This window comes from Argopecten irradians, chromosome 10, assembly GCF_041381155.1.
Source record: "Argopecten irradians isolate NY chromosome 10, Ai_NY, whole genome shotgun sequence".
NCBI lineage: Eukaryota > Metazoa > Mollusca > Bivalvia > Pectinida > Pectinidae > Argopecten > Argopecten irradians.
The window spans coordinates 9163679-9189242 of NC_091143.1; the positions used below are offsets into that span (position 1 = coordinate 9163679).

Genomic DNA, 25564 nt, shown 5'->3' on the forward strand with positions numbered 1-25564 from the left:
GCCACTCTTAAATAAATATTCTTTTGTCTTATAAGAATGTAAAAAAAAAAACCCAAAAAAAAAAAAAAAAAAAAAAAAAAAAAAAAAAAAAAAAAAAAAGCTAATAGAAGGAGTCTTGGTAAGATTATCATTTACTGACTACATTGGAATAAAGACTCCTCCACTTAATTGGCAGTGCGTAATTAAGCTGTGTTCTTTTTTCGGTAATATTTATTCACATTGTGTAATAATTAATGAGTAATATGAAATTAACAAGTCTTTGATTTATTAAGTAATGTGAAACGTTCATAAAGGGAAGTATTTCAAGGGTAGACGCATTAAGTGAAGGTAAAACAAATCAAAAGCATTCATTATGTTTGATCGAAAAATATAAATAATCCCTGAATGTACGGTTAATTGTTTAGAATATTGTATTTTGTATTAATGGCGATGTTTTGATAAAGTGAAGGTATTTATCGTACTTGTGTTAGTGACATTGTCCTGTGTGACGTGACTACAACAGGAAGTCTACTCGGTAACGCGTGTGAGGATACTTACTGTTTTATCGTTTGTACTGGAGAACAATGCGACAAATACATAAATCAATAGCCATTATACTTGTTTTATCTTATCTAAACAGACTTATTGTTAAAGCAAACGAAAGTGAAGTAGGATATTTACAGCACGTCCCGACATCTTTGTCTTTACATTGATTCAATCAAATATCCGAAGCAAACGCCTATTAGAGCACCAATAGTATACAGTTTAAACTATAAAAACCAACTACAAATTGATGAAAGAGAGTTAAAAAATGTGATTGAGTGACGATAGATTACGGTATTAAAGCAATAGGAAACTACGCGCTGCTACGCCCATAACACCATAATTTGCTAAAAACAACACAAACTAGAAATTGCCGTTGAACAATTTGACGAGCTTTTAACCAACAAGTAATTTCGGACAAGAACTTGGTAGCCATTTACCTCAACATGCTACAGGTCCAATTTCAGGTTTCTAGGCCTTACAGAATTTCACAAGAAGTCATTTTAATATTTTATGATTTTTGACCCCTGTTACCAAGGTATATCATATTAACAAACGTGGTAGCCATTTATCTCAACATACTACAGGTCTAAATTCAGGTCGTTAGGCCTTTTAGAACTTCACAAGAAGCCAAATATTTGAAGATTTTTTCGCCCGTGTTGACCTTGAAGGAAGGTCAAGGTCGTTCATATTAACAGACTTAACAGGCATTGATATGAACATGCTACAGACCTGATGTTAGGTCTGTAGGCCTCCTGTGACCTTGACTATAGGTTAAGGTGATTCATATTTACAAACTTGGTATTTATTTATGTCAGTATGCTACAGGCCTAGTATTAGGTCTCGAGACCTGCTAGAACAAGAAGTCATTTTTTTGGCATCTGTGACCTTTGATATAGGTCAAGGTCAATCATATCAACAAATAATATAGGCCTGCTAGAACTTAAACAGGAAGCCATTTAAAGATTTCAGTTATTTGCTCCTGTGACCTTGAATTTTGATCAGGGTCAATAATATTAACAAACTTAAGCTTAGAAGGCATTTATATCAGCATGCTTCAAGCTGAATACTAGGCCTTCTAGAATTTCACAAGAAGTCATTTGAAATTTTTTGGATTTTTGATCCATGTGCCCTTGATCGAAAGTCAAGGTCATTCATATTGACAAACTTGGTAGCCATTTATGTAAGCGAACTACAGACCTGATATTAGATCTATGGGCATTCTAGAACTTGAGAAGAATTCTTAATGATTTTTTTTTCGAAAAGTGTACTTTGACCCTTATTTTTAAGCGGAAGTTCACATTTTACAGAAATGTGTTGGATTGTTATTTGCTCCATTTTTGATTCTACATAACATATCTAAAACAGAAAGAAATTCGAAAAGCCGTCGGCGAGATAAAGACATAAGTTTAAAACCGGAAGTGAGGCCATAGTGGCCATATTGGATTTTCGACCGATGTAAAAATGCTGCTGTCACACTTTCCAAATATACCCTACAATACGGTTACATGTTCATTAGCATACCTCTTACCATTTCGTAGATCGTTTGTATACTCTTTGTACAGAAAAATAATAATAAACAGGACAAAACAATAGGTCTTTTTTACATAGATGAAAAGCTTTAGATATTTAAAAATAGAATCATTGTAGTAAAGAGACTGTTTATTAAAAACAAATTTTAAAAAGTTGGCCCGTTTTTCTTTACCCTCGAGCTCATACCCATGATACTATAATATATATATAAATACTGTTGGTTAAAACATCGTGCCATGTTCCTGTGGTAAGTAATGGTCACTAAACACTCGATCTGTCCTTCTAGGACTTGTCAGTGTTTGTCACCATATATCTGTTCTGTCCTTCTAGGACATGTCAGTGATTTTCATCATGCAACTGTTCTTTCCTTCTAGGACTTGTCAGTGATTGTCACTATAAAGCTGTTCTGTCCTTCTAGGACTTGTCAGTGATTTTCATCATACAACTGTTCTTGTCCTTCTAGAAATGTCAGTGATTGTCACCATAAAGCTGTTCTGTCCTTCTAGGACTTGTCAGTGATTTTCATCATACAACTGTTCTTTCCTTCTAGGACATGTCAGTGATTGTCACCATACAGCTGTTCTGTCCTTCTAGGACTTGTCAGTGATTTTCATCATACAACTGTTCTTTCCTTCTAGGACATGTCAGTGATTGTCACCATACAGCTGTTCTGTCCTTCTAGGACATGTTAGTGATTGTCACCATACAGCTGTTCTGTCCTTCTAGGACATGTTAATGATTGTCACCATACAGCTGTTCTGTCCTTCTAGGACTTGTCAGTGATTGTCACCATACAACTGTTCTGTCCTTCTAGGACTTGTACGTGATTGTCACCATACAACTGTTCTGTCCTTCTAGGACATGTTAATGATTGTCACCATACAGCTGTTCTGTTCCTTCTAGGACTTGTCAGTGATTGTCACCATACAGCTGTTGCTGTCCTTCTAGGCCTTTGTGTCAGTAATTGTCACAATATAGCTGTGTCCTTCTAGGACTTGTCAGTGATTTTCATCATACAACTGTTCTTTCCTTCTAGGACTTGTCAGTGGTTATCATCATACAACTGTTCTTTCCTTCTAGGACAATGTCAGTAATTGTCACCATGTCAGCTGTATTTGTCCTTCTAGGACATGTTAGTGATTGTCATCATACAGCTGTTCTGTCCTTCTAGGACTTGTCAGTGATTGTCACCATACAGCTGTGCTGTCCTTCTAGGACTTGTCAGTGATTGTCACCATACAGCTGTTCTGTCCTTCTAGGACTTGTCAGTGATTTTCATCATACAACTGTTCTGTCCTTCTAGGACTTGTCCGTGATTGTCACCATACAACTGTTCTGTCCTTCTATCAGTGATTGTCACCATACAACTGTTCATGTCCCTTTAGGACATTCAGTGATTGTCACCATACAGCTGTTCTGTCCTTCTAGGACTTGTGTACGTGATTTTCATCATACAATCTGTTCTGTCCTCATAAAAAAGGACTTGTCAGTGATTGTCACCATACAACTGTTTAGACCACCCTCACCACTACAGGACCTTTGACTTTTAATTTCATACACCTGTTTCTGTTCCTTTAGGAAAAGTACGTAGTTCGTTTGGTCTCTTCTGTCCTTCTAGGACATGTTTAATGATTGTCACCATACATATAGATTTTGTGTTCTGTCCGAGGACTTGTAAAAAATTTTACAGCTGTGCTGGACAGTAATTGTCACAATATACCACTGTTCTTCCTTCTAGGACATGTTAGTGATTGTCACCATACAGCTGTTCTGGTCGTTTCTATTCGGACTCTTTGTCCCCCGATGTGGAAAATAATAACAAAAACTCGATCTGTCACTTTTAGGTCTTTCAGTGATTGTCACCATACAGCTGTTCTGTTCCTTCTAGGATTGTAACGTGATTTGTCACCATACACTGTTCTGTAAAGGACCCCCTTGTATTAAAAACAAATTGTAAAAAGTTATTGTCCTTCTACCATACCCACATACTATAATGCTAATATTCTGTCCTTCGTAGGACTGGTAAATGATGGTCACATCAAAAACTGATCTGATCCTTCTAGGACTTGTCAGTGATTGTCATCATACAGCTGTTCTGTCCTTCTAGGACTTGTGACACTAGTGATTGTCACCATACAACTGTTCTTTCCTTCTAGGACTTGTTACGTGATTGTCACCATACAGCTGTGTGTCTGTCCTTCTAGGACATGTCAGTTAGTGATTGTCACCATACAACTGTTCTGTCCTTCTAGGACATGTTAGTGATTGTCACCATACAGCTGTTCTGTCCTTCTAGGACATGTTAGTGATTGTCACCATACAGCTGTTCTGTCCTTCTAGGACATGTTAGTGATTGTCACCATACAGCTGTTCTGTCCTTCTAGGACATGTCAGTGATTGGTCACACCTTACAGCTGTTTCTGTCCTTCTAGGACTTGTTAATGATTTGTCACCATACAGCTGTTCTGTCCTTCTAGGACTTGTCAGTGATTGTCTAACCATACAACTGTGCTGTCCTTCTAGGACTTGTCAGTGATTGTCACAATACATGCTGTTCTGTCCTTCTAGGACTTGTCAGTGATTTTCATCATACAACTGTTCTTTCCTTCTAGGACTTGTCAGTGGTTGTCATCCATACAGCTGTTCTGTCCTTCTAGGACTTGTGTCAGTGATTGTCACCATACAGCTGTGCTGTCCTTCTAGGACTTGTCAGTGATTGTCACCATACAGCTGTTCTTCCTTCTAGGACTTGTCAGTGATTTTCATCATACAACTGTTCTGTCCTTCTAGGACTTGTCAGTGATTGTCACCATACAACTGTTCCGTCCCTCTAGGACCCTTCAGTAATACTCTGGTCACCCCCTCCAACACTATGAGGCCATAGTGGCCATATTGGATTTTCGACCGATGTAAAAAATGCTGCTGTCACACTTTCCAAATATACCCTACAATACGGTTACATGTTCATTAGCATACCTCTTACCATTTCGTAGATCGTTTGTATACTCTTTTGTACAGAAAAATAATAATAAACAGGACAAAACAATAGGTCTTTTTTACATAGATGAAAAGCTTTAGATATTTAAAAAATAGAATCACTGTAGTAAAGAGGACCGTTTTATTAAAAACAAATTTTAAAAAGTTGGCCTGTTTTTCTGTACCCTCGAGCTCATAGCCATGATACTATAATATATATATAAATATGTTGGTTAAATAATCGTGCCATGTCCCTGTGGTAAATAATGGTCACCAAAAAACTCGATCTGTCCTTTTAGGACTTGTACGTGATTGTCACCATACAGCTGTTCTGGTCCTTCTAGGACTTGTACGTGATTGTCACCATACAACTGTTTCTTGTCCTTCTAGGACATGTTAATGATTGTCACCATACAACTGTTCTTTCCTTCTAGGACATGTCAGTGATTGTCACTCATATAATTGCTGTTCTGGTTCCTTCTAGGACTTGTCAGTGATTTTCATCATACAACTGTTCTTTCCTTCTAGGACATGTCAGTGATTGTCACCATACAGCTGTTCTGCCCTTCTAGGACTTGTCAGTGATTGTCACCATACAACTGTTCTTTCCTTCTAGGACATGTTAGTGATTGTCACCATACAGCTGTTCTGTCATTCTAGGACATGTTAGTGATTGTCACCATACAGCTGATGTTCTGTCCTTCTAGGACTTGTCAGTGATTGTCACCATACAACTGTTCTGTCCTTCTAGGACATGTTAGTGATTGTCACCATACAGCTGTTCTGTCCTTCTAGGACATGTTAGTGATTGTCACCATACAGCTGTTCTGTCCTTCTAGGACTTGTCAGTGATTGTCACCATACAGCTGTTCTGTCCTTCTAGGACTTGTCAGTGATTGTCACAATACAGCTGTTCTGTCCTTCTAGCACTTGTCAGTGATTTTCATCATACAACTGTTCTTTCCTTCTAGGACTTGTCAGTGTTTTTCATCATACAACTGTTCTTTCCTTCTAGGACTTGTCAGTGATTGTCACCATACAGCTGTTCTGTCCTTCTAGGACTTGTCAGTGATTTTCATCATACAGCTGTTCTGTCCTTCTAGGACTTGTCAGTGATTGTCACCATACAGCTGTGCTGTCCTTCTAGGACTTGTCAGTGATTGTCACCATACAGCTGTTCTGTCCTTCTAGGACTTGTCAGTGATTTTCATCATACAACTGTTCTGTCCTTCTAGGACATGTTAGTGATTGTCACCATACAACTGTTCCGTCCCTCTAGGACCCTTCAGTAATACTCTGGTCACCCCTCCAACACTATGAGGCCATAGTGGCCATATTGGATTTTCGACCGATGTAAAAATGCTGCTGTCACACTTTCCAAATATACCCTACAATACGGTTACATGTTCATTAGCATACCTCTTACCATTTCGTAGATCGTTTGTATACTCTTTGTACAGAAAAATAATAATAAACAGGACAAAACAATAGGTCTTTTTTACATAGATGAAAAGCTTTAGATATTTAAAAATAGAATCACTGTAGTAAAGAGACCGTTTATTAAAAACAAATTTTAAAAAGTTGGCCTGTTTTTCTGTACCCTCGAGCTCATAGCCATGATACTATAATATATATATAAATACTGTTGGTTAAAACATCGTGCCATGTCCCTGTGGTAAGTAATGGTCACCATTTACACTCGATCTGTCTTCAGTTGTAGGGACTTGTCAGTGATTTGTCATCATACAACTGTTCTTGTCCTTCTAGGACTTGTCAGTGATTGTCACCATACATGTTCTGTCCTTCTAGTGACTTGTCAGGATTGTCAACATACAGACTGTTCTGTCCTTCTAGGACTTGTAGTGATTGTCACCATACAAAGCTGTTCTGTTCCTTCTAGGACTTGTCAGTGATTTTTCATCATACACTGTTGCTTCCTTCTAGGTCATGTTAGTGATTGGTCACCTAAGCATGTCCTTCTAGGACATGTTAATGATTGTCACCATACAGCTGTTCTGTCCTTCTAGGACATTGTAAGTGATTGTCACCATACAGCTGTTCTGTCCTTCTAGGACTTGTTCAGTGATTGTCACCATACAGCTGTTCTGTCCTTCTAGGACATGTTAATGATTTGTCACCATACAGCTGTTTGTCTAGGACTTGTTTGTGACCATACAACTGTTTCTATCCTTCCACCGTTACAACTGTTAGGACTGTCACCATCCTGTCCTTCTAGGGACCTGTTTAGTGATTGTCACCATACAGCTGTTCTGTCCTTCTAGGACTTGTACGTGATTGTCACCATACAACTGTTCTGTCCTTCTAGGACATGTTAGTGATTGTCACCATACAGCTGTTCTGTCCTTCTAGGACATGTTAGTGATTGTCACCATACAGCTGTTCTGTCCTTCTAGGACATGTTAGTGATTGTCACCATACAGCTGTTCTGTCCTTCTAGGACATGTTAATGATTGTCACCATACAGCTGTTCTGTCCTTCTAGGACTTGTCAGTGATTGTCACCATACAGCTGTGCTGTCCTTCTAGGACTTGTCAGTGATTGTCACCATACAGCTGTTCTGTCCTTCTAGGACTTGTCAGTGATTTTCATCATACAACTGTTCTGTCCTTCTAGGACTTGTCAGTGATTGTCACCATACAACTGTTCCGTCCCTCTAGGACCCTTCAGTAATACTCTGGTCACCCCTCCAACACTATGAGGCCATAGTGGCCATATTGGATTTTCGACCGATGTAAAAATGCTGCTGTCACACTTTCCAAATATACCCTACAATACGGTTACATGTTCATTAGCATACCTCTTACCATTTCGTAGATCGTTTGTATACTCTTTGTACAGAAAAATAATAATAAACAGGACAAAACAATAGGTCTTTTTTACATAGATGAAAAGCTTTAGATATTTAAAAATAGAATCACTGTAGTAAAGAGACCGTTTATTAAAAACAAATTTTAAAAAGTTGGCCTGTTTTTCTGTACCCTCGAGCTCATAGCCATGATACTATAATATATATATAAATACTGTTGGTTAAATAATCGTGCCATGTCCCTGTGGTAAATAATGGTCACCATAAATCGTCCTTTTAGGACTCGTCCTTCTAGGCATTGTACGTGATCATGTCTGTTTCTGTCCTTCTAGGACATGTTACGTGATTGTCACCATACAGCTGTTCTGTCCTTCTAGGACATGTCTTGTATGTTAGTGATTGTCAACTATAACAGCGTTCTGTCCTTCATACAGTGATTTTCATCTGTTTCTGTCCTTCTAGGATACAGCTGTTTTGACCTTCTAGACTTCATGTTAGTGATTGTCACCATACAACTGTTCTGTCCTTCTAGGACATGTTAATGATTGTCACCATACAGCTGTTCTGTCCTTCTAGGACTTGTCAGTGATTGTCACCATACAACTGTTCTGTCCTTCTAGGACTTGTTAGTGATTGTCACCATACAGCTGTTCTGTCCTTCTAGGACTTGTCAGTGATTTTTCATCATACAACTGTTCTTTCCTTCTAGGACATGTTAGTGATTGTCACCATACAGCTGTTCTGTCCTTCTAGGACATGTTAGTGATTGTCACCATACAGCTGTTCTGTCCTTCTAGGACATGTTAGTGATTGTCACCATACAGCTGTTCTGTCCTTCTAGGACTTGTCAGTGATTGTCACCATACAGCTGTTCTGTCCTTCTAGGACTTGTCAGTGATTGTCACCATACAACTGTTCCGTCCCTCTAGGACCCTTCAGTAATACTCTGGTCACCCCTCCAACACTATGAGGCCATAGTGGCCATATTGGATTTTCGACCGATGTAAAAATGTTGTTGTCACACTTTCCAAATATACCCTACAATACGGTTCGTGTTCATTAGCATACCTCTTACCATTTCGTAGATCGTTTGTATACTCTCTGTACAGAAAAATAATAATAAACAGGACAAAACAATAGGTCTTTTTTACATAGGTGAAAAGCTCTAAATATTTAAAAATAGAATAAGAATTTCAGATAATGTTCTCGTTGAAGCCATTAAGTGATTCTATGGTTATCTAGGGTATATCATTAATACTTGGCTATTTTTTTTTATCAAACACTCATTAGAAAGATAAATTATTTCTCTTTAAGGTAAGATATGCATCACTGTAGTAAAGAGACCGTTTATTAAAAACAAATTTTAAAAAGTTGGCCCGTTTTTCTGTACCCTCGAGCTCATACCCATGATACTATATAATATATATATAAATACTGTTAGTTAAAACATCGTGCCATGTCCCTGTGGTAAGTAATGGTCACCATACACTCGATCTGTCCTTCAGTGAATGTAGGACTTGTCAGTGATTTTCATCATACAACTGTTCTGTCCTTCTAGGACTTGTCAGTGATTGTCACCATACAGCTGTTCTGTCCTTCTAGGACTTGTCAGGGATTGTCAACATACAACTGTGTCCTTCTAGGACTTGTTAGTGATTTTCATCTTACAACTGTTCTTTCCTTCTAGGACTTGTCAGTGGTTTTCATCATACAGCTGTGCTCTCCTTCTAGGACATGTTAGTGATTGTCACCATACAGCTGTTCTGTCCTTCTAGGACATGTTAATGATTGTCACCATACAGCTGTTCTGTCCTTCTAGGACATGTTTGTGATTGTCATCATACAGCTGTTCTTTCCTTCTAGGACTTGTCAGTGATTATCACCATACAGCTGTTCTGTCCTTCTAGGACTTGTCAGTGATTGTCACCATACAACTGTTACGTCCATCTAGGACCCTTCAGTAATACTCTGGTCACCCCTCCAACACTGTGAGGCCATAGTGGCCATATTTGATTTTCGACCGATGTAAAAATGTTGTTGTCACACTTTCCAAATATACCCTACAATACGGTTCGTGTTCATTAGCATACCTCTTACCATTTCGTAGATCGTTTGTATACTCTCTGTACAGAAAAATAATAATAAACAGGACAAAACAATAGGTCTTTTTTACATAGGTGAAAAGCTCTAAATATTTAAAAATAGAATAAGAATTTCAGATAATGTTCTCGTTGAAGCCATTAAGTGATTCTATGGTTATCTAGGGTATATCATTAATACTTGGCTATTTTTTTTATCAAACACTCATTAGAAAGATAAATTATTTCTCTTTAAGGTAAGATATGCATCACTGTAGTAAAGAGACCGTTTATTAAAAACAAATTTTAAAAAGTTGGCCCGTTTTTCTGTACCCTCGAGCTCATACCCATGATACTATAATATATATATAAATACTGTTAGTTAAAACATCGTGCCATGTCCCTGTGGTAAGTAATGGTCACCATACACTCGATCTGTCCTTCAGTGAATGTAGGACTTGTCAGTGATTTTCATCATACAACTGTTCTGTCCTTCTAGGACTTGTCAGTGATTGTCACCATACAGCTGTTCTGTCCTTCTAGGACTTGTCAGGGATTGTCAACATACAACTGTGTCCTTCTAGGACTTGTTAGTGATTTTCATCTTACAACTGTTCTTTCCTTCTAGGACTTGTCAGTGGTTTTCATCATACAGCTGTGCTCTCCTTCTAGGACATGTTAGTGATTGTCACCATACAGCTGTTCTGTCCTTCTAGGACATGTTAATGATTGTCACCATACAGCTGTTCTGTCCTTCTAGGACATGTTTGTGATTGTCATCATACAGCTGTTCTTTCCTTCTAGGACTTGTCAGTGATTATCACCATACAGCTGTTCTGTCCTTCTAGGACTTGTCAGTGATTGTCACCATACAACTGTTACGTCCATCTAGGACCCTTCAGTAATACTCTGGTCACCCCTCCAACACTGTGAGGCCATAGTGGCCATATTTGATTTTCGACCGATGTAAAAATGTTGTTGTCACACTTTCCAAATATACCCTACAATACGGTTCGTGTTCATTAGCATACCTCTTACCATTTCGTAGATCGTTTGTATACTCTCTGTACAGAAAAATAATAATAAACAGGACAAAACAATAGGTCTTTTTTACATAGGTGAAAAGCTCTAAATATTTAAAAATAGAATAAGAATTTCAGATAATGTTCTCGTTGAAGCCATTAAGTGATTCTATGGTTATCTAGGGTATATCATTAATACTTGGCTATTTTTTTTATCAAACACTCATTAGAAAGATAAATTATTTCTCTTTAAGGTAAGATATGCATCACTGTAGTAAAGAGACCGTTTATTAAAAACAAATTTTAAAAAGTTGGCCCGTTTTTCTGTACCCTCGAGCTCATACCCATGATACTATAATATATATATAAATACTGTTAGTTAAAACATCGTGCCATGTCCCTGTGGTAAGTAATGGTCACCATACACTCGATCTGTCCTTCAGTGAATGTAGGACTTGTCAGTGATTTTCATCATACAACTGTTCTGTCCTTCTAGGACTTGTCAGTGATTGTCACCATACAACTGTTCCGTCCCTCTAAGACCCGTCAGTAATACTCTGGTCACCCCTCCAACATTCGACAGTTATGTTACAGTCACCAGAATATGTTCTGTGTTTTCTGGAATTCGTTAATAATGATTCTTGATTAAGGCCAAAAAAGATATATATGTTTAGTGTTACATTTGCAAAAAAATAGGGTCGGTCGGGAGGAATTTTAAGTGATTGTCACCATACAGCTGTTCTGTCCTTCTAGGACTTGTCAGTGATTGTCACCATACAGCTGTGTCCTTCTAGGACTTGTCAATGATTTTCATCATACAACTGTTCTTTCCTTCTAGGACTTGTCAGTGGTTTTCATCATACAACTGTTCTTTCCTTCTAGGACTTGTCAGTGATTGCCACCATACAGCTGTGCTGTCCTTCTAGGACATGTTAGTGATTGTCACCATACAGCTGTGCTGTCCTTCTAGGACTTGTCAGTGATTGTCACCAAACAGCTGTTCTGTCCTTCTAGGACTTGTCGGTGATTTTCATCATACAACTGTTCTGTCCTTCTAGGACTTGTCAGTGATTGTCACCATACAACTGTTCCGTCCCTCTAGGACCCTTCAGTAATACTCTGGTCACCCCTCCAACACTGTGAGGCCATAGTGGCCATATTGGATTTTCGACCGATGTAAAAATGCTGCTGTCACACTTTCAAAATATACCCTACAATTCGGTTACATGTTCATTAGCATACCTCTTACCATTTCGTAGATCGTTTGTATACTCTTTGTACAGAAAAATAATAATAAACAGGACAAAACAATAGGTCTTTTTTACATAGGTGAAAAGCTCTAAATATTTAAAAATAGAATAAGAATTTCAGATAATGTTCTCGTTGAAGCCATTAAGTGATTCTATGGTTATCTAGGGTATATCATTAATACTTGGCTATTTTTTTTATCAAACACTCATTAGAAAGATAAATTATTTCTCTTTAAGGTAAGATATGCATCACTGTAGTAAAGAGACCGTTTATTAAAAACAAATTTTAAAAAGTTGGCCCGTTTTTCTGTACCCTCGAGCTCATACCCATGATACTATAATATATATATAAATACTGTTGGTTAAAACATCGTGCCATGTCCCTGTGGTAAGTTATGGTCACCATACACTCGATCTGTCCTTCAGTGATTGTAGGACTTGTCAGTGATTTTCATCATACAACTGTTCTGTCCTTCTAGGACTTGTCAGTGATTGTCACCATACAACTGTTCCGTCCTTTTAGGACTTGTCAGGGATTGTCAACATACAACTGTGTCCTTCTAGGACTTGTTAGTGATTTTCATCTTACAACTGTTCTTTCCTTCTAGGACTTGTCAGTGGTTTTCATCATACAGCTGTGCTCTCCTTCTAGGACATGTTAGTGATTGTCACCATACAACTGTTCCGTCCCTCTAGGACCCGTCAGTAATACTCTGGTCACCCCTCCAACATTCGACAGTTATGTTACAGTCACCAGAATATGTTCTGTGTTTTCTGGAATTCGTTAAAGATGCTCCACCGCTGACAAATGGTATTTTTCCCTTTCAAAAACAAGATCATACGATTTAGTATTTTTCTTCGGTTACAAAAGTTACTCACTTTACACTAATACCACCATTGAAAAGTTTGAGCTTCTAATTTTACTTCAAGATAAAAATATCAAAAATAATTAATTGCATCCCGAAAAAATTCCGTGGCACTATGTCCTATATGGAATGCAGTACTGAATTGCGCTTGCACCGAAAGCAAAACATATTGTTTTAAATTACTTTTTATGTTAATTAGACATACATAAACACGATTAAAAACTAATTATTGCTCAAATGATGAGTATCATTTATGCTCTGTCGCCGGTGGAGCATCTTTAATAATGTTTCGTGATTAAGGCCAAAAAAGATATATATGTTTAATGTTACATTGGCAAAAAAAAAGGATCGGTCGGGAGGAATTTTTTTAATGTCTTTCACTCTAAAATGAAGCCGGAACCGGAGCCTGAGATCGAAATTCCGACTTTATTTAACAAAAATCGTAGCAAAGTGGAAAAAATTAGGGTCGGGGGTAAAAATTGGGGTCTGTCGGGTAACCCTAAACAGACATGTTTTTTTGCCGTATCAATCCTTGAAAGTGATATAACAATTGGCCTCCTTCCTCGGGTTATATCACTTACTCGGGTTGATAACCCATCGTATCCACATGGAAATAAGTCGATAAGTGTATAATATCGCCCTTAAAAAATAGCGATATTGTAGCGTGCATAGTTCCTACACATGTACTAGGAATTGCCAGTGATCGTAAGGTTAATTAAGTGACGATTAATATTTGAAAATAGCCTCTAATTAGAACTAATAATATGCAAATGTCTAGATCAATTTTAAACTATCCATAATATCACAATCCTATTATGGCAAGCTTTTAAATAGGAATTTCATGGTTAGTGTGTGGTTATTCCGCGTCCATTAAATAATGTAATGCCTCTAGCTCAATCAAGCGAGACAAGGGTATTACAAAATAAATGAATGTAACGTGTGACATGACAGGTAATATACTCTGTTAACTCGCCAAGTTATTAAAACAAAGCTAGGATACAAACTAGTTAATGCCAATAACTTTAACATTAATGGCAAAAAGCTTGACGTTTTAATGACAAGTATTCTATAGAAATGCATATACCGGAGTTCATTAGCTGACGAATGAGTTAATTAAGCATCATTTATTCCATAGGTATTGGAAATTTCATCATTCACTGGAAATACTACACGATGAAAAGTCATTAATATAATACTTAATGATATTGATATTCGTAAAGTTTTGGCCTAGTTAATCACAAACTCTTTTGAAAGAAGGCAAATACGTGGTTGTTCTGAAAATGCTGTCTTTTTTCACTTCATGTATATGTTATTGATTTCCTGTGGTAGATATCGTAGTTTAGGTACAAGGGATGTGAAAGGACCCTTTTCCATACGTTTTCTTATACCACGATCTATCACCACAATCGGATATCATTGTGATTTTGAATTTTTTGTTTCAACTAACCAAGACAGGTATCTTGCATTTGTTTTTTGTAATCATTAGTAATACTTCTAGTTTACTTTAGTACTTATTCTTACTATAACTGGAATAAAATCTGAGATAATTCTGGTCGTCTGTAGCCTTACACTATAGCTCAGTAGTAATTCCATCACATACTTATGTTATCTTTTAACATGTTCTGTTTGTTATGTTTGTGATACCAATGCTTCTCGTCCAGCTAGCCGGAACTACTCACAAGGGCAATTCCATTTTCGTACAACAGACATTTCAGGGAAATCTCCATTGCAGTCGAAGTATCATGCTAATATTTTAGAAACAGGTTGTATGTGTGTTTATGAAAATTGGCTCTATCGTCACGGGTTCGCCGCCTAAGTTTAGCCCACGGTACAGTAGAGATGAAACCTAGCCAATATGATTGAGAACAAAATTGTAGATTAATCTACTTACCTGATAGAAAAAAAATATTAAATTTCGATAGTTGTTGCTATCTATACGTCCAACTGAACACTAGGTTAGGAGCATCTAAGCATAAAAGCCACAACACTACAGTAGCCTAGCATTAACCCTCCACGATCACGAGGTTATCAAGCCGTAACTAAAATGTTAGCCACGGAGAAGTAACATAATGCTACCAAATTTGAAACACTTTTCAATAGGCGATACTGAATGTTTACAATCGAAACTGTTAGGAATACAGATTATGGTGCTGAATATTAGCTGTTACAATATTATATTCATATGTCATTTTCTCTCCCGCTGTTTATTATCTCTATTTAAAACATGAAAATAATGAAATTGTGAAAAAAGAAAAATGACGTCGTGCGACAGCCCTAAAACACCATGTATATTATGTATATTAAAACAAGTAACAGTTATTTTACTTGAATTAACTAAAAACTAAAAACATTTAATAATTAAGCCATATATAGGAGGTGTTCAAATTTGGGTACTCGAACCTGAAACACAGAGCCGGTCCCGGCATGCTCCAAGAACTATATTTTTGTATAGGCACTGCTGTCAAGTTAACAAATCACGAAATTAAATCTGAATGCATCTATTTGTGGAATTTTAAGAGAAAATCTGGATTCAAGCACATGTAAGAAATGTTTTACAATTAACTTCAAAATTTCTGGGTAGTGCGATACTGCAAATTTACAAAATGTCGTCTAGGGGTGCGTATGTGATAAATATTTGCTCGGTGTTCAACTCACGGTTAGGAATCCAAATAAGTTACCCACGGAACAGTAGAATGTTTCACCAATGCGTAGAAGCAAAATCGATGTTTTATTGTATTATACTTTGTCCTGTATTTCGTGCACTTTTAGTAATGAGTTTCCTCCAAATCTCTTAAAACCAAAAACCAGAGTGTCATAAGTAAGAGTTTCCTTTGCTGTACATTTGATGTGTTGGGAAAATAGCCTTTATAAAAATAAAAATAAAAACAATTTCTAAAGTTTTCAGTATGAAACCATTACTAAAGCGTGAATCATTAGCTTGCATTTTCATATTCAAGCAATAATTGACAGCTGCTTTACTTAGATCCTGTAGGATGCTAGTGTATAGACACAAATCATCTTTGCTATAACTGTTTTCACTTTTACACAATGGCTTCATCATAATGTCTAAACATGAATAGTTGGTAGCACTATTCAGCCCTCTGACTACAGGTATAAATTTTGAATCTGAATGGTTTTTCACCTCAATATAGGTATCATTATGTTCTTAAATAGCAAAATTTAGGATAATTTTAGGATAAAATTTTCGATTCATCATACAAATAACTACTCGTATGCATACAAGTGACAAGGTAGTGTTTTTCTTTCTCATGTATGCATGAATTATATGTTTTTATAAGATGATTAATGCATGTTTCTGTATCACAATCGTCACTTAGCAGTTGTATAAAATTCATCATAGCTAAGCCTATGTACTACAACTGCGCTACCTTCAAACGCTTGGGGTCAAAAGATCAATTATAAAGGTCACTGTTACTAAAAATAGATTGTTTCAAAAAGTTTAATTTATGTGTGCCACAAGAGGTCAATTTATACAAAACATACCTAGCAGACAGGGTAATTGATAGTACAATATAAACATAATACACTCAAGCTTACATATTCGTGTATGAAATATTTTACGTACATTGGAGAGTATAATGAATATTCATCGTTAGCTATGTTTGATTGTAGGATAAGCAAGCAACCATATCAATATTTTAATATTATAATGGTATATGCTTAATAATTCATATCAGTGACTTTTAGCGTAGCCATAGCAGTGTAATACAATTGCATAACCACTGAATATATTTCTATTTTACTTAAGTTCATACTTTCAGCTTTAATTGAACTTGAACGCTTAATACTTTATACATAGTATAAATAGATTGAACACATACATGTAGTAGTTATACAATTGTATATTCAAAGTTATATCATATAACAAATATAATCACAACATAATAAGAAGTAATAACATACAAGAAATCGAAATGCATGTGTATATAACAAGTACGCCGTACTTTTTGATCAATCTAAAATACATAACTGTTCTATTTGTTTAAGAAAATAACTCATTCTTGTGAGTTCAATTACAGATTTCAAACATGCCTCCCATTTTTTGTAAACTTAGATTTGTATAATGGTATTGTGGGATATATTTATGCCTATTAGTAGTTACACTTGCGTTACTACACTGAAATAAGTAGTAATATTCATCTCCAATGCCGTTATTACATAATAAACAAATACGGTTATTACGTGGTATACCAGCCCATCTTTCAGTTTCAACAGGAAATTTCAAATTCGAGGTTCTAAATTTACTAATAGTAACACGTTCTTTGAAATCAAGCTTTACTAAATATGGTTCAAGTTTAAACTGCTTTTTAAAGGTAGAGTAGAATTATCCGCGAGACGATATTTCAAGAATAAAAAAAACAATTTTGAATATATTGATCGTCGTTATATCCACCCCTGAATTATCTCATAATAAAACTAGAAGCAACAGAACAGAACAGGTAATTAAGTGCTTTGATGTACATCAAAATCGTATAACGGTAAACTGTAGTTGACTGTGTTGCTTTGAAGTTGGGCGTTGTTCTCTCTGTGCAGTCGTCAAAGGCCCGTGATTAGTCTTTTGTTATCTCCTGAACTGCCTTCAGTTTTACTATGAGATAGTCCAGGGGTGGAAATAACGTCAGTGATAGTAACCCCTGGAGTATCGAGGATGATGTCTTTGAAGCAGGCCGTGACTTTGTTCCCTTTTCATTACAAAATCTTTCACATAAAAATACATCGTCCTGTTCTGACATACGTTGGTGATAGAAGATCAACAAGATGCAGATAATTACGCGGATCATTTAATTTGAGTTTGATATAACGTAGGAGGTTATTCTCATTATGATTATTCAATGGTTTCAAATCAATCCAAACCACGGTCGAGTTTCGTTGCATGAACGGAAACGCAAATTGATTATACTGCCTTCATTGTACGAATGCTGGTTCGAATAAACACGATTACGTAACCGTGTTTTAAATCAAATTAGGTTGACGTGTGTCTGCTTAAATCTGTTTGCTCTGGTGCATTTATACAGATAGAATATTGATAGTGGATTAAAGATCAGCTGATAAGGTAATATATGTAAGATGTTTACAGTCAATGTTGATAGTATAGACCCCGTCGATTTCAACCAAATGCTACTCAATGTTATTCCTCGATAGATTGAGTATCGATGTATGTTTCATGCACCGCTTCCATTCCAAATATCGATGTCCTAGTCAACGTTATCCTTCGATAGAATTACCAGAAATATACTTTAATCCTTAATTAAAATGAATACTGTCAATGGAGTTGATGTAGTGTAACTACCTCGGAAACAGATCGATCACATGATTGGGTTTTACATCAGATCGATCTCATAGGTGCACATGGTAAAAGAAGGAAATAGAAACGAGCATGGAAATTAGCAATTAACAATATAAAGAACATATTCAATTTCCTGTCACACCCACGTTTGATTATCAGGTAGAAACATTTCATTAATGGCATGTACTTAATACTAATATAACTGAAAACGACAAATAAAAGGTAACGATTAATGATAGGCAAGAATGATAAAATAAACTAGTACATACCCATTGCCGTTGTCGCCATTTACTCTACTTATATAGATATTCAATCATTAAATCGCCTTCTTGGGGGATTTATGGTCCTATAATTCTCCCAGGATTGCAGGCAAATTGTTAGCGCGCTATGATTTATTTGTCTTCAATATGTCTCTCATAAATTTCCTTTTTGGTTGGTAAGGTTATATAGTGTCAGGCCCGAGCAATTGGAAATACCATCACTTACATAGCCACTATACAATAACTAATTGAATCTGCGTAATAATAATTGAGGACACGACTAATGACGTCTATTATGCATGACGTCATAACTGCCCGTTGGGAATTAAAAAAGCTTGAATGTCAGGTGGTTACTGCTGTCTGCATAAACTAATATGATATTTAGATCTTAGTTAACTGAATTTATATTCACCAAAATGTAAATAATGTATTGTTTTATATATATTGGTATGGAATGTACACTGAATATCGCGTTGGATGTAGGTATCTAATGTATGTTCCACATCAATGCATGCCCACAAAACCTTCATTGATGTGTCTGCTTCTTTTACAAGTATCTAATGATGGGTTTTGCCTTTAATCAGTGATAGTCTTTTCTGTTAACTTGTTTCGACATCTGAATAATATTTCTAGAATGCAGTTGATACTATTCGTAACACATGTCAGGAAAAAATTAAATAAATATCAAGATAACCTCGAAAATATACCAATTTAAAAAGAGACATTATTCTTAAACAAATTAAAGTTATGTTCTTTTGTTTATTCTTTTTGAAGAATGGCGTATGTCTTTTTAATCGGGACTCAAAAAAGAAAAACAGAATATGTCACAGTACTATTGCAATTTGTATCTATTATCTAACAATACATGTACAATATTTTATATATTTTCATGGTTTCCATTTTGATTTAAATACAATTTACCACATCATGAAACCAAATGAAGTAAAAGTTAACCACCATTTGGAAAAAAAAAAAAAAAAAAAAACCCATGAGTATAGTAGCTAGATGAAACTAACCAATGTGTTTGCTTGCTTGTAACGAGCATTGCCATTGGCTTAAAATTATATTATCATCTCATAACATTAAAACTGACGTTTGTAACGCCGACTCTGATTGGCAATGGTTTCATAGAAAAACGACTTCATCAATAGATTTGGAATTAGTGAATAATAATGAATTAACTTGAATATATTTTTATGTCATGGAGATGAAACATAAAAAAACCAGTGCTCTCAATTATCAACCGCCTAGACTACAGTCTGAATACTGTTATAAGTAAATCCTTAAAACACAGTGTTCTCAATTATCAACCGCCTAGACTACAGTCTGAATACTGTTATAAGTAAATCCTTAAAACATAGTGCTCTCAATTATCAACCGCCTAGACTACAGTCTGAATACTGTTATAAGTAAATCCTTAAAACATAGTGTTCTCAATTATCAACCGCCTAGACTACAGTCTGGTTACAGTTATAAGTAAATCCTTAAATATAGTGCTCTCAATTATCAACCGCCTAGACTACAGTCTGAATACTGTTATAAGTAAATCCTTAAAACATAGTGTTCTCAATTATCAACCGCCTAGACTACAGTCTGGTTACAGTTATAAGTAAATCCTTAAATATAGTGCTCTCAATTATCAACCGCCTAGACTACAGTCTGAATACTGTTATAAGTAAATCCTTAAAGCAAAGTGTTCTCAATTATCAACCGCCTAGACTACAGTCTGGTTACAGTTATAAGTAAATCCTTAAATATAGTGCTCTCAATTATCAACCACCTAGACTACAGTCTAATTACTGTTATAAGTAAATCCTTAAAACATAGTGCTCTCAATCATCAACCGCCTAGACTACAGTCTGGTTACTGCTATAAGTAAATCCTTAAAACATAGTGCTCTCAATCATCAACCGCCTAGACTACAGTCTGGTTACTGTTATAAGTAAATCCTTAAATATATGATATTGATTATTTACCCTGAAATGCCTGCAGATTTTATAAGACATAGTCTAAGGGTGGATATAACGACCCATTGAGAAGAGAGGATGCGATTTATCACTCGCTAATGTGAATTATTTGTCGAACAGCATTATGAAAATATCTCAGTTTTAGTCCTTTATTTGAATTGCAATGTTACTAAAACCTTATATGTGGATATTATCTTAGCATGGATGTAAAATATCACCTTGGCTAACAATACACATATGCGATTTTATCAGAAGTGAGTCCTACATTTTATCTCGAAGTTATAGGTGTTTAATTTATCAAAGAAACAGCAGGCAGTAGTTAAAAAAAACCACCCCCTAATGAACAGATTTCAACCTTTTTAAATAAAGTTCTTTCTATCTTTTGCAGAGCATTGCAGGTAATTGTTCAGACAACCCATGTGTTTCTGGACAGAGGTGTACGCAGTTGTCATCCGGGACAGTCGTGTGTGTGTTTACCGGTAAGTTCGCTCAATTATAGAATTTTCCAGCTTACATATGATGCAAAATGATCCAATATTTCTGTTAAATGTTTCATCATTTGCTCAATTTCAATTTCAATTAAAACCTTGTCATGTTTAGATATATTAATCCGTCATGAATAGAATCGTCTAATGAATCTGAAAGACGATCCGGTAGAACATTAAAATTGTACCTGGTACTCGACCGTTAAAGTTGGCTTTATTTGAGATTTTATCTTTTCTATTCTTCCTAACTGACAGCCTTTTCTTACCGATGTCTCCCTTGACATCGTCTCACCTTTTGACATTAGTTCAAGCAGTGGTGAAAATTGTCCTTTTGCAGAATGTTCAGATCCACCTGAGATTACGTCATCATTTACGTCTAATTTACGATCCGTGGGTGTTACTATTACCTATGAAGCCGTAACCAATGCTTCATTTACAACAATCATTTTCGGAAGTCCTAATATCACATGTCAGGCTGATGGCACGTGGACGAGTTCGAACTTAAGTGTAATAGGTAAGTATTGATTTGATAATTCTAACTGGAACCCATCCTGCATTCCTTATAAAGAAGTTAATTGTTAATTATCTGGATATCTGATGATGGTTTTTAAATTGTTCTTTAACATATTAAACCTAAGAATTTTTAATTAATTTTAATTAATTGACATTAACGAATTATTATTATATAATCCCCAATACTAAATTTGATGAATTTCACAAAGCTAGTTAAACCTGTCTTATTATGAGTTGTATAACATTATTGGTAGTGTATTGTGTGACCTATTTGTTAAGATGATGTGAATTTTGTAAGTAGTCTTTACCCATCACATCAGTTACCCAATGTACACCTGTAAATATGTTCGCTCATGGAGCTATAACTAAATGCGCTTTTCTACAGTGTGCCCAACAGATTTCCAGATGGTGGCCGGTGTCTATTGTATCCTATTAGTAACGGACCAGAAACGAACTTTCGCTGATGGGGAGGCGTACTGTCAGACCAGAGGAAGCCGAATGATCTGGATGACAAGTGTGGAAAAATTCGACACAATCGTCGCAGTCATTGGTAAGTTGCTATGCTTTCCTTTACTTTTACACCTTTTCTCCATGGTATCTCGTAATCAGTAGACATATGACCTGAAGTGTTCGTTGGTATATCTTACCGTTAGACATTTAAACATTGAACGTCTTTCAGTTGCCATTCAAAGCTATTATAAATGCCAACTGGACAGATGCAAATTCCATGAAGCGCGCTAGTTAAATATCATAATGAAGCACAACATTATTGTGATCAGAAAATATTAATGCAAAATATTCAGTTTAAACACCATATTGCAAATGTCCTGGAGCATGTCTTTAGCGACCAATACTATTAAATTCAAGACAATAAAAATGATATTGTTTTATTCACAATGTCTTATTGTAGAATCCGGGAGATATTTTTTGGCGGCATCAGACGCGGATGTTGAAGGTACGTGGAGATTACCGGATGGTGAGCTGATGTCATGGGTTCACAGTAGAGCGGAAGTTATAGTGACAGAAAGTGAGGACTGTATAACGTATGATGATAGTTTCGGGAAACTAAGGGACTTTAAGTGTGACGGTGCCTGGTACACAATATGTGAAATCGTATAAACCGTTAGGATGAACGTCTATCATTCTTTTGAAATAAATCAATGGTATGATGTGCTATAAAAGTTTATATGCCAAGTTGTATAGATTTGATTATTTTAGACAGTATTTTTGTATCAAGTCAGATAACCCTTCAGTAATGTAAACCTACTTTCTTTCGCGTGTTGTTAACTTTCGCAAATTTTGGATCAGAGTAAATTCTAAAGCTTATCTCTAAATACATACACCATACATATTGAAAGGATTTTCCATCCATTTACAAAATCCACGAATGTTAATCTACGCGAACTTGTTTCGAAATAACAAACACGAGATTTAGTAGCCAATAACGAAAGTTTGTTTACTGTACCTTATATTTCATATGGAAAGTCGTATAATTATTAACGATAACGTTTATTTTCTGAGTGAAGTATTTTTTCCTTCTTTCCATATCTCGTGTAGTGCTGTTTGTTTCATTCCATGAAATGCCTTCATTTCTCATGAGTCTTTATCAATCTCTACTAGAGTTTTTGTTACTTTACCTAATTTCATTATGCATGAATTACTGCAATGATTGACGGTGAACAATAGACTGCAGTGAACTGTGGGAGATTGACGTTGAACGACAATCCCTCCCTGATTGCGTTGCTGTCCCCACATTACATTTTGAATGTAGACATAGCAATGAACGCGGGGAGAGAGTGGATAAACGAGAGACTGCAATGAACCCTGGGAGAGACTGACGGTGCACGAGGGACTGCAACGATTTGTGGGAGAGATTGACGGTGCATGAGTGACCGCTACTATTTTTGGGAGAGATTGACGATGCATGAGAGACCGCAATCAACTGCGAGATAGATTGTATTTGTATTTTATGGCTACATACGGATAATAAAGGTGCACATTTTATTATCAAATCAGTTCGTCGTCACGTTTAATTTGGAAATTTAGTCTAAGAATTTTCATTATGCATACGGTATATTTTGGAAATTTCATGAACTAGAATATTGTGTTTTAACAGATAAAATGTCACATGACTTTTAATGGATATCATAGTCTAAAATATATTATTACAGTCTATTGGTTCCGATACCATAGCCTTAAATATATAAATATAATGTCACGTTCTATTGGTATGGATAACGAACACACACGTCTGTAGACATTAAATTACTTGTTTTTAATACCAGCTATGACGTTGATCATTGTTTGTAATCTATCATGAGACACTCGGCAAGTTTCATGGTTTACACATTGTAGATGATGTCATGCGCGTGATGACGGTTTACACATTTTGTTACTTTCTTTTGTCTTTTATTAACTGCTATTTCATTCTCTGCATCACAAAAGTTTGATAAAACTCCCGATATGTCTCGCGGTGTTATCTTTTGATAAGATGCTACAGATGATGTGCGTATGACGTGCTATATCTCCTATTTTATATGCAAACTTATAATATAAACGACACCTTGTATTAATTACACATGGCACGTTGATTTACATTTAATTTTTACAAGAAACTAATTAATGAAGCGGAATTTACTTTTCAAACGCAAGTCCATTCGATCACCTTGATAATGTATTTGTAATAGACATGTTTGGTTTGGACATTTTTGTGTCTATAAAAATCTAGATGAAAGCCATCTAGATATGACTAATGTCTAAGTTGAGTAAAACTATGTATAAAGTCGTAATGGACATTTCTTTATATTTATAACAGGTCGTTTTATTCTTGTAAATACAATGTATATGTACAGGGTATATGCAATAAGAGTATTGCAAATTTAAGTATCACTTAGTTTTGTATTCTTTATTTCTAACGATGTGCCTATTGTATATTGATTATTAAATAAAGAAATGACGTTTAATTATTTCAGAATGAATGAGTTGTATTTATGTAAATGGATGTTTTCATACAATAAATGTTTCTGGAACGACTGAAGATATTACCTACCTACCACCAGTACCAGGATTTAGCTCATTGCAGTTCTCTAAATAACACCCCAGCAGAGCGGAACCAATGGGTTTCGACCAATTGTAATTGCCTGTGACCTAAAGATTATTAAAAAAAAATCAAAAAAAAAAATCAATGGTTTGAACTTTGTATGACAATTGTCTGTTTACTGTACCACGAAACCAATGTAGTTACTGCTTCTAATTAGCGCCAAGCGATCGCGGATCTGTGGGGTGGCTATCTGTTCTCCGTGACAGTACTCTTCAGTAGGATAGCACTATAAATAGGAAAACAGCTTCCTATATCTACAGGAAACAACCTAAATAATACAGCTGTATCTGACAACACACACACCAAGGCTGTGTCTATTAAAACTTGATATATATTGATATATAACAAAAATCATATTCAAACAAATACTATAATTTATAATTATACTGGCCTAAATATTGAGGGTATATTCCCAATGTTTCCAAACCTTCTAGATATGCCGATTTTATTAAAACCGTATCTTAAAATGAAAAATGAATGTAGGAAACACCCATAAATACATACACTTGGTAATTACAAGATGCGCTGTTTCACCTTTCGAACTCTTTTGTCTATACATGATGTTTTGTTGAGATGGGGAGCCTTATCGTGGAATCAAATGATTCCACCGCGATACCTGTGAGAATATGTATGGGTCGTTTAGTTGGAGTGTATCGAAGACTATTGTATGTATGTTAAACATCAACACGGAAAGCTGATGCAGATAACCTTCTATACGTGTTCTAATTAATATTTCTATTTGTATTGAAATGTTCTTTTGTGTAACTGATACGAATTGTAAATACACATTTTATTCCATATGATATCCATATACTTGTAAAACACGAGAAGATATGTAAGGATATATATATATAATA

At 35.8% G+C, this 25564-nt stretch overlaps 1 protein-coding gene across 2 annotated transcripts in view; it reads left to right on the top strand.

Annotated features, from left to right (window-relative positions):
- Positions 1-24993, top strand: part of LOC138333053 (uncharacterized) — a 31720-nt gene extending 6727 nt beyond the window's left edge. For both annotated transcript variants that reach the window (XM_069281161.1, XM_069281162.1), the window contains 4 exons: positions 20998-21088; positions 21432-21608; positions 21993-22157; positions 22518-24993. In XM_069281161.1, coding sequence (XP_069137262.1) covers positions 20998-21088; positions 21432-21608; positions 21993-22157; positions 22518-22726 — 642 coding nt within the window. In that variant the 3' untranslated portion in view covers positions 22727-24993. The remainder of the gene's footprint in view (positions 1-20997; positions 21089-21431; positions 21609-21992; positions 22158-22517) is intronic.
- Positions 24994-25564: the final 571 nt, after the last annotated feature.